General features: G+C 38.8%; 1 protein-coding gene across 1 annotated transcript; it reads right to left on the reverse strand.

Moving 5' to 3' along the window:
• Positions 1–1,639: 1,639 nt before the first annotated feature.
• On the reverse strand, positions 1,640–8,710 carry ARMC10 (armadillo repeat containing 10). Its single transcript, XM_079303185.1, has 6 exons — positions 8,318–8,710; positions 7,316–7,461; positions 6,096–6,230; positions 4,655–4,831; positions 3,603–3,674; positions 1,640–2,441 (listed from the first exon to the last, which is right to left on the reverse strand). Exons 1-6 carry the CDS (start codon positions 8,454–8,456, stop codon positions 2,190–2,192), a joined length of 921 nt encoding a protein of 306 aa, XP_079159311.1. The 5' UTR covers positions 8,457–8,710; the 3' UTR covers positions 1,640–2,189.
• Between the last annotated feature and the right edge of the window lie 1,749 nt (positions 8,711–10,459).

Here is a 10,459-nt window from a genome sequence, read left to right on the forward strand (position 1 = left end):
AGTAATGACATGTTTTGGTTTAGTTCTGTTAATTCACAACACTTGTACCTAGAATGGTGACCCTTATGTTTTGCTTGGTACTGATAAGATTTTACCAAGTGCGTGGAGTAGGTGATAAAAAATGAGACATCTTTGCATAAAGGCACATTGGAAAGTGTTGCATGATTTCAGAACATGACAACAGCATTGCTCTAGGAAGAAAGCTTTTAAAAATAATTCTTTCTAGACCAGAAAAAGAAAACCGAGATAACACTGTAGTAAGCTGTCATGTATTTTTAGAAAAGGTCACTTGTTTCCCTCAGCTGTCAAAGCAATGGCTAAGAGATCAACTCTATCAGAAAGATGATATTTGAAAAACTTATTTTTAGGTTGGAAAACATGGAAAGGGACATCTAGATATCTCTGTTGTTGAGCTTAAGAAACTTAGAACAGACTGGTCTTGATGTCTTGTTAGTAGAGGAGAGTGGGTAAATTCTTAGTGTCTGGCCTAGTCTTTATTTTTCTTGGAAAATTCAGTAGCAGAAAACATTAAATCTATAAAAAGTTGCAAACATTAAGTGATTGTGGTGTAACTTGCTTATTACAATCTACTGTGTTTTAGGAGCAGTGAGAGGGAGAAAAGGAAGTTCACTGTCAATGTAGCAATTGTAAAGTTTCTGACTGGGAATCATGCCAACTTCTATTTCTGCCTTAACTGTATTCCTGGTGCGTTAAAACTACCTATGTGGATAAATTAGATATGTGTAGCTTTACCCCTGTATTGATCAGGGCATGGTGTGTCACAGTTTCAAGGTCATGCTTTTCTTGCAGTTTTAGCTATTTACAAAGTGACCTGAAAATAAGTATCTATTGCATTACAAAAAGAGAAGATAGTAATGTTTTCTTACAAGCAGAGTGAATATACTAAACTAGAAAGATGAAGCTCTTGGTAATAGTTTAGGTGATGCAGTTCTGTTAAAAATGGAACAAAGTGGAAAACTTTCCTAGCCTTTACAGGTGACACAATTTTTTGTTTCTCTGTAGTGGAAGTTTTTCAGTAGTTTGGTTTTAGAAGTATTTTCCAATATGTTTTCTGTTCATCAATGAAACTATGTTAAGGTTCTTTTACAGCGATGTTTCTATGGATTCCACTTCATTTTGAATTAATGCTGGATTGATGACTAAAACTTTATGGGACCTAATTCTGCAGAAGTACTCATTCCAACAGTGCTCCAGTTGCAGAAGAAAAAAGGAGTAAAGACCTCCAAGGAGAGGAAGCTCATGGCTGTTACAGAACTGGAAGATTTTTAAAAATATGTATGATACTACTCTTGTAAGACATTTTTCTTAATAAGAATGAGAATGTCTGCAACTGCAATTCAGCAATCTTTGACTCCTAATAATTTTTTTTTTAATGTGTCTACTTTCCCTAAAGTGACAGTTTTAAATCAATACAAAATCCTTTCAATTTTTGTTCAAGTGTAGAAACCTTTCACAGTTGTAGTTAATTGCACTGCAGTTTGACTAAATGGAATGAATATACTAAGCACACAAGAATGGAGGTTTTAAATAAATTCCATACAGGTAAGATGAAAAAACCTAGGTTTGGTGACTTTAGCATGCAGCTTTCATTGAAGATAATAATTCTGTAGGAAGCCAATGACAGTTTGGTATTGTTTTTATTTAATAGTATTTTGTAAGATTCAGCTGTACTAATTTAATAGATAGAATAGTAAAATATAAATGCCTAATCTCCAATTGCTAATTCTTTAATGCACAATTGTAATGCACAAATTGTAAATTATTCAACATGTATAAATACTTAAAGTAAAAAAAAAAAGTGTTGAAAGGATATTTTCATTCACTTCATTCATTAATTTAAAATGTTCACTTTACATTATGAATGTTTTCATGTTTTAAACTGTTTTCCCCCATTGCATAAATGTAACAACTGTGCAGTGGCTTATCTGTAATAATTAAGCTATTACTTTTCTCTTGTTTGTAGAAAAAAATCTGTTATGTTCTCTATATTAAATACACTGCATTCTCTTTTGTAGTAAATCAGTTGTGCCTATTAAAATGGTAATATTTAGGGTAGAGTTTTTTTCCCTCCATCATTGTTGTATTTTTTAGTTGTTGCAGGCCTTTATAGCATAATATTGCCGAGATTAGATATTTTCATCAGGTCAGTCTGTTTTAAGAAAACAACACTATTGTGTTAATATTCTCACAACTTGTTCTTTCACTTCTGTGTCAGGGTAAAGCAGCAAAGATGCCAGTCTCTGAGTGAATGGTGCAGAGTCCCTGCAGAGTGTGAAGAAAATTGAGTTTTCACTGTATTCTTCAATCATGGTGCCTTCTTCATCATTCATGTTCTTTTTCAAGTTTGCTGCAAATGTCAGGGCTCGAACCAAAATATCTCTGTTTATACAGTTGTCAAAAAGTAACACCAATGATGGCACCTAAGATATTGAAGAAATATTCCATACTTAATCACCAGCAGTAAGTACATGTAACTTCAGAAAATAGAAAATAATGTGCATCTAAACCTGAAATTGTAGAAAATCCCAGAACTTCATATGAACTCCTTGTTCAGTGCACAGTGTGCAAGTTTTAACTTTCTCTCTAGAAGACTGACTTGTGCATCAACAGGCTAATAAATGCTTTGTATTTTCAGTCTTCAAAATGTGTCTGTCTGGAAAACTCCCATTTGGAAGAGAGGCGCTGCTTTCCTTCTGAGCCACATTGATTTTGCCCTGAATGTTTTTGTTCGCATATCCAATAAATGAAAAAATGATACAGTTAACAGAGAACTGAGTATTTAGCTACCCTAACCCTGTTTGAAAAATTAAAAGATAGCATTATCTAGACTAGCTTTGCTCATGGCAGATAGCTCACAAGTAAAATCCACTGCATGTTTAAGGTGAGGGAAACAAGGATGCAGCACCATTCCAGCCCCTGACTCTGTTTTGGTGGGAGGAAATGAAACTGAAAGAAACCTGTGTGCCAAGGCCAGCACAATAAATGTCATACAAATATCTCCATGAAGAAATAAGTAAATGCACTGGGAAAGTTCACTTAGAGGCAACAGTTTTATGGGTACATTTGAATAAAGGGGTGGTGATTCCAGTGGAATTTTGTTGGGTTTGGTCCAGTACACTGGCTATAGAAACAGCAGTTGAGAAGGATCACTTACAGTACTGGTTCTATTTGATGGTTTTCAATCTATATACTGACTATGTGTCTGGAAAAGAAGCTTTGGGCTCTTTTTGCACAATATAAACAAGTTCATGGTATTACCCCTTTGGTGGAAAGGGAAGGTTAGAACAGGTTACTGCAAGTTATCATTATTTGGAATGGTACACAGAAAGTACAACCAACAGTCTCCAATTGTACAGGCCTTGTGCCTCTCCCTCTGGAAGTACAGAATCTGTATCACACTACCCTCTGGAATAAAGCCAACCCATGGAAGAATGTGCACTTAGATACTGATTTTAACCAACCAGCGTCTATAATTTATTCTGAAATTGCATATATATTTCTAATTCTTCTAGTGCATGCAATATCTAAACTGCTACACATGTATACCTGCTAAAAATAAAATTAAGTAGCAAGAACCTTACTTGAGCTCTGAGAAGATGTCTTGTCATGGCTGGGTTTGCAGATAAGTTCACAAGTACTTTCAAAACTTGAATCTGAAGTGAGGAATATACAAATTCATTAAAATCTCCAAAACAGTAAGTACAGCTGTAATGGGCATCACTGTCAAAGCTGGCTTGGGGAGGAAAAGGTAGAATGGGTTAACTAACATCTTGAGTATTTTGGTATAGGAAGAACCAAGATACAGACATGTTAGAAGCAAATTTAGATTGACTTCAACATCAAAATAAGGTAAAACCATAAAGAAATCCTAGTAAGCCAAATGCAGAATATTTTTAAAATACAAAGAAGATGGTTAAGTACTATTTAAAATGATCCAAAGCATATACAAATACACCATTGTGCTTGTCTTTAAGCACTAGGAAAATACCATATTACTTCCCGTACTTAAGTACACTAGGTGTGCAATGTTTAATGGAAATGTGTGTTTTGGAAAACTGGTTTTAATATGATAGAGCAACCATGTATACTGATAGTACCACAACATTTGAATAAAAGCTGAGTGGGGTCCCTAACTGAAGCTTGTTTCAGTATGGCAATAGTTGACAAATTAGCATGATTTCCAGTGTCAGTCACTAAGATTGCCAGAGATGTAATAAGCATAATGGAACAAAAGTCCATAACTTAGGATCACTGCTTGGCATGTTTCCCTACAGAGACTACTCGTGTGTCAGTGAAGCCTTTTCCATGCAGGTTCTCCTTGCTCTTGGATGCAGTAGCAATGCTTAGAGTGGAAGAGAGTTCTAGAGTTGCTATGGCAAAGGGCAATCACAATGCACCCTGCATGGCTTTGGTAGAGCTGTAGTAGCCTGATGGTTGCACTACCAAGATTCCCTTCTCTTCCCCCTTTTTGAATTTATATTGTGAAAGTAATATTTTAGTGCATAAAATCTGTATCATTAATGAATATTTGGGTTTTCTTAGCACAATCTAAATAATTTTCCTAAAATCAGTAAAAAACAAGGCAAGTAAAACAGCTTCATAAATGCCTTGTAAAAATAACCCTCCCCAGTACCTGTGTCCTTTCAGTTCCTTCTGAAAGCAAACGAAGAAAGCAAGGAATGGAGTTTTTCATCTTTTGGTGGTAGTCACTGGTAACAGACATATTTGTCAACAGCCTAAGTCCAGCTAGCTGCACATCAGAGTTCAGGGGAGCTGACTCAACAGTCCTACAAACTTGTGTAATAAATACCTGTGGAAAGGGGGGAGGAAATAAAGAGAGAACAATTTTTGATAAAAGCATATTTTCTGTCACAAATAGTATCAATGGCCTAGCTACAGTAATATTAATACTTCCTGAACATTGCTGGCTGAATGGTGAAGGTTCTTGGAAATAAGTACCTTTTTGTTTTGAGTATTTCAAACATTCTAGTGGCATGACAGAAGCAGACCATACAGCATTGTGCTCACTAATCTTCCTGAAACATAACTTGCTTTGAAAACTTAAATTGCTTTGACTCCATCTCAGAAGTGGCACAGCTGCTTTAAGGAGTTGTTTTAAAAATCACTTACAAGTAACTAACATCTTCAATATTGAGAACAAGATAAGGCCAAGCTTTGAAATTAAATCCTTTCTCCCAACCATGTGGCCAACTTACTGGAGCACAGTGTAGGAACAGTGATGACAACTGACATTAACTATTATTTCTACCAATTTTTCTTCTGTATGACAGTATACAATGAATCTTGGAGTCCTAACTGAGAAAAAAATAATTCACCCTCACCAAAGGAGTTATTTTCTAATTACACACCGAGACAAATATTGGCAAGCACTATTTAATAAAAACTGCCTATTGCTAAAGATGCTGCAAATTACCACATACAATCACACTACCTTTTTACCTTTTATTTTACTGAAACAAACTAGTAAAAGTCATCAAATCTGCCTCAGCTCACCACTTGGACACTTCTTGATCTATTGATTAATCAGATAGATTTCATTTTTCTTGATGTTTAGTCCTTTCCTATCCGTAGCATGTACTGTATTTACCAGTGGAACTTCTTATTTATACACACTTTTAAGATAAAAGTATTGCCTGAAAAATTGGTCTCATACAAACCCAGAGGCTCAATTATCTTTTCTTCTCCCTCACTTAATGAGTCCTGGCAAGTTCAGTCTGCAATCCATTCTGTTAAACAGCCACTGGTGATGTTCTAGGCATATTTGGAAATCATCTTACCTCTCATAATTTTGCTATAATCTTAGCAGCACAATCTCTGGTTAATAGTATTTTGTGAAAGCTGAACATAAACTGCATATGTTCCTGTCTTTTATTTTAAATATAAATGCCAGCAAATCAATGCATTTCTTAGTTATCCTTTCAGTCATCCAGATCTGGTGACTTGTATATCTATCATCAAAGTATTTAGGCATTCTGTCTTGTACTTAACAAATACAATGACCTGTACTATTTCTTTGCCTCAGTTACTTTGATTTTTCCCATTAAGAATCTTACCTGTATCTCTTCCTGATTTTTAATATTCATACTCAAATTATTAAGTGCATTTAGTGCCTTTTCTTTAACTTTGGGAGTGCAGTTGGAGAGCATCCCTCCAATAACAGAAAGACCATCCAAATTTCGGATTATATCCTGAAATACAGAAGATATTTAGTAGGTGTTTTTAAAAATTCAATTTAAATGCTGAAGCATTCCCTCAAAGTCTCTATATTGACAAAAATGAAGTATATAAATAAAAAATTCCAGAGCTGATTGCTCTGCTTAAAGAGAGTTTTAGCAATACTGCTTTATTGCTTCTACTGAAACAAGAAGGAACAAAAAGTATTAGGTATTAGTTGCTATTATTTGCCAATGGCACATCACCTTTTAAAACCTGGTCTGCAAAGCATGCTTAAAGCATTTTAGATTACAAAGAATAAAATTAAATTACTGGATAATAAGTTTATAGAATAACTCTGCCAGATCGCAGTACCTAAAAGTCCTGCTTCAAAAGGACAGAATTTCAAGATGCAGCTTCATATTATTATAGTAGAGATTTGGAAACTTTTTCCATTACACTTGTTTTTATTACTGTTTTAATCTTTCTCACTGAGACTGTAACTGTCTTTAAAAACAATTACTGCTTTAAAAAATTTTTAATGGACCAATGGGCTTTAGGCTCCAGTTGCATTCTGTACTATGAGATTTATATTAAGAAAGCAGTTTTGAGAAGCCAGAATAGACAGCTGTCATAAGTAGGAAAAAGGGTGGGACCTTGGAGGTTAAAAAAGCATAAAAATCGACAAAGGTTTTCTGCATTCTGTATTGAAATGATTTGGAGATACCTCAATAGTTGTAAAACTGCTAATGTGCAAACAGCATACAACTTTGTGAGGGGTAAAAAATATAGTTTATTTCACTAAATTTTAGATCTGAACCAGAAGCATTTAACCTAGTATTCAACCTTTTCATTAACATTACATAATTGTAAGCAACAAAAGATATATTTACAGCACGTTTGAAGTACAGGATTCTGTACAGACTTCAAATGGTCCAAACATTATGATTGAATAAATTCTATGAAGCTGGTCATTATATTATTTGGACTAGCAGAAATTAAGGCAAGACATGACATGGATTTTAGAGCACAAGCTATCCTAGCTTGTGTTACTCTTTAGCAAAGCTCTGTCAGATTGGCTGGTATTGGACTTTGTTGTTTTCTACAGAACAATACTCACTTGATTTACAGAGAAGGCAGCACTGTTGCTGAGAGTGATTAAAGCTTGCTCCTGAATTAATGGATCATCCGTGGCCTGGAGCAAATGAATGAGTTTCTGTAGAGCATCCACATCCATGGTAGGAGTTGACACCGGAGGACTGCAATCTGTTAATGTTTAGAAATTAAACACTTGATACTAAGTTTGAGACATTTCACTCAGTTGCTACAAACTGAATTTAACTCTCAATTGTAGGACACATTGTTCTAAGGTTGGTCCCGACCATCACGTCATGGTAAAAAGACTGTATTATGACACTAAGATTTCCATCCTTTTCCTGAGTCCTCTAATTACCTCTTTTGAAGGTGGAGAATAAAAGGAATACACGATTAGAGGTTGAGGCATGTTACTTCCTGGTTAACCAATAGCAATTTTTCTCTCCAAAATTAGTAGGAATATTCACCAAACATGGTTTGAGGAGCTTTTTTTGTCTCCCCAAAATGAAATGTGGAAATCTGTCTGGGCACCGTAGGAAACAAAACTTCCAGTTTAGAGACTACTTCCAGAAATTATAATAATGACACTTTGTAGTATGCTTTGACAAAGTAACAGCCACAATGTTAGGAACACTGATCATGGATGGCAATAGAAGGCTGCTTCTGAGTCAGGGCGATGTTACCGAGTACCTGGCCTTTATAAAAGGGCAACAAATGCCATCAAAGGCTATTTTCAGTCAGGTTGGAGGCAGAACTATTTTAGCCAGCTGAAGGGCAGTGACACCTGATCTATGACAGCTGGACTAGTCATAGCTTACTAGACATGACTTATGAGAAGCTCCGGACTGCTCCAAACCGTCGCAGGGCTGTGCAGGGCCGGCGCGCAGGGCGCAGAGCCGCCTCCGGGCCCCGAGCCGCGCTGCAGGGCCGCGGGCAGGGAACGCCCGGGCCCCGCGGAGCCTCCCCCGGCCCCGCCGCGCACCGCAGGGCCGAGGCCCGCCCTGCCCTGCCCTGCCGTGCCCCTCACCTGCCGCCCGGCCCCGCGCGGCCGCTGCCCGGCGCCCCCGCCGCCCGCCCGCCGCCAGCCGCCACAGGCAGTAGCAGGCGCCGGCCCCGAGCAGCAGGGCCGCCGCCGCCCTCACCGCCGCGCCCCGCGGCTCCCACATGGCCCCGGCCGCGGCTGCGTCGCCCGCCGAAGCCACAGCCCCATCCGGCGCGGCGCGGCACTTCCCTCGGGCAGCGAGCACGGGCCGTGCTGGAGCGGCTGCAGGGATGCCGAGCCCAGAGCTCCGTGTATGGGGCGCGGAAGGGGCCCCGCGCTGCGTTACAACAATGCGATGCAGTTTCTGTTTTACGGGAAGGAATCGCCCGCACTGCCGGGCCGGCCTGCTCCCGCAGCGCGTTCCCGAACACGCTCCCCGCTCGGGAGGCGGCCTCTGGCGGGAAGGGCGGTCCTGCGCCTTGGCAGCCGCTGAGGGGGCACAGCATCCCCAAAGCGGGGACCGCCATCTCCGCCGCCGCTGGCCCTCCGCCCCCCCTGGGTGCCCAGGCTCCCGCTGCCGCCGCTGGGACCACAAACGCCCCGGTCGCTCCCGCGGCACAGAGCCATCCGCCACCTTCCCCCGCGGAGGATCCGCCTCGCCCCTCGGCAGAGCTCGGGCCCCGGCTCCTTGTGCATCTCGTACCCCTCCCGCTGCTCTCCGCTCGCCCGGGGCATGATTCTGTTCTGCTCGTTTTGTCACTAGCATGCTTCAAACGATTTATGAAAACTTTAAGAACAGAAACAAGATGGAACAAAGCAATTCTGCTTTATAATCTATATTAAAATGAGGATTGAAATGAAGACGAACCCGGTGAACTGCATCGGCACTTCCCCTGATGCATTTAATTTCTTCAGTGTTAATTATAGAAAAACCTCTAAATTCCAGCCGGGTAATTCCTTCCTCATGAGAGCAGTGGGTGCAATCCCTGTTTTCTAATGGCCTGTCAGTCATAAAGATGACACTGGGTCATGATTCAGGTACTGGTGGATTAGGTATTCTTGTTGGCACAGGACTAAACAGACTTCATAAAATGTCAGAGTAAAACTGGCACAGCATGAAGGACTGTGGGGAAAACAGGGTTGGTAGGTTTGCCCTCAGAATTTGTCAGGTGATTCTCTGTGTTTCTATATTTTCCTCTCTGTTTGTCGTGTTCACTCCTGCTTGTAACCAAATCTGCAGCTGCTGTTTTTCAGTTTCCTTTAAACAAAAAAAGCACCATGCACAAATGTAATTTTAAGAGATATTCTGATATATTCAAGCTGCCAAAATAGACCCCATTTTCCATCAGCTATTACAGCCAGGATTTCCATGGAATTACTAATAAAGAAATTTTGAGCCAATTACAATAATTACAGAGCAGTGCTGCCATGTAGACTGAATATTTCTCCTGGGAGCCTGTCTCTAGATCATTATTTGTTTTCTCACACAGAAAAACAGAATACAAGATGTATTAGCATGAGGTGTATTTCTTGATTCAGCACTTTAAAAACAGCTCATGTCTACACTCCCAAGCAAAAGTTATAGCATTATAGCTATAACAGCATTATAGCTATAGCAGCTTTATAACACCAGTGACATTAAGTTAATGAACTAAAAATGAAAGAATTAAGGGTATGAATTTAGGGTAAATGAAAGAATTAAAGATTGAAGGAAGACTCTTTAAAAATGAACCAGTTAAAAATCAGCCTGTGTAATACATTTTTGTCCTTATTTTTCTTGTTTTTTAGAGGTTGTTGCTTGCTGATATCTAGCCATATTTTTTATTCAATTTGGTTATATTTTAATTTCTTTATGAAGTTGTGGTATGCTTCTGTGAAGATAAATTAGATGATACTTGTTCTTTTATTAAGGAACATCAAAGCTAAGATGAGACCTTTGAACATTTATACACATAGTCTCAAAGTTAAGGATATAGAGTTCTAAAATGGCCATTTGCCTAAGTCTTTTTAAGATGAGGTTGTGGTTTGGACATGGTCCAAACAAGTTGAATTCCAAATCTTGTCCAAATAATTTAGGATTCTCTGCTGCATCTGAAAATTTTCTTCCTGTCTGATTTCTGTCTGTTCTCATTCAGATTTACTTTTAAACAGTATTCATCAAAAGCCAGGCAAATTGTAATCCTGCAA

This window comes from Erithacus rubecula, assembly GCF_903797595.1.
Source record: "Erithacus rubecula genome assembly, chromosome: 4".
Taxonomy (NCBI): Eukaryota; Metazoa; Chordata; class Aves; order Passeriformes; family Muscicapidae; genus Erithacus; species Erithacus rubecula.

What these genes read in the sequence shown, in the direction of transcription:
- ARMC10 (XM_079303185.1), bottom strand. Translation starts at nt 8,456, where the DNA reads ATGTGGGAGCCGCGGGGCGCGGCGGTGAGGGCGGCGGCGGCCCTGCTG. An exon ending in AAGGAACTGAAAGGACACAG is followed by an intron (nt 3,675 to 4,654) that starts GTACTGGGGAGG and finishes TCCTCACTTCAG; the next exon opens with ATTCAAGTTTTGAAAGTACT. An exon ending in GACATCTTCTCAGAGCTCAA is followed by an intron (nt 2,442 to 3,602) that starts GTAAGGTTCTTG and finishes TCAATATCTTAG; the next exon opens with GTGCCATCATTGGTGTTACT.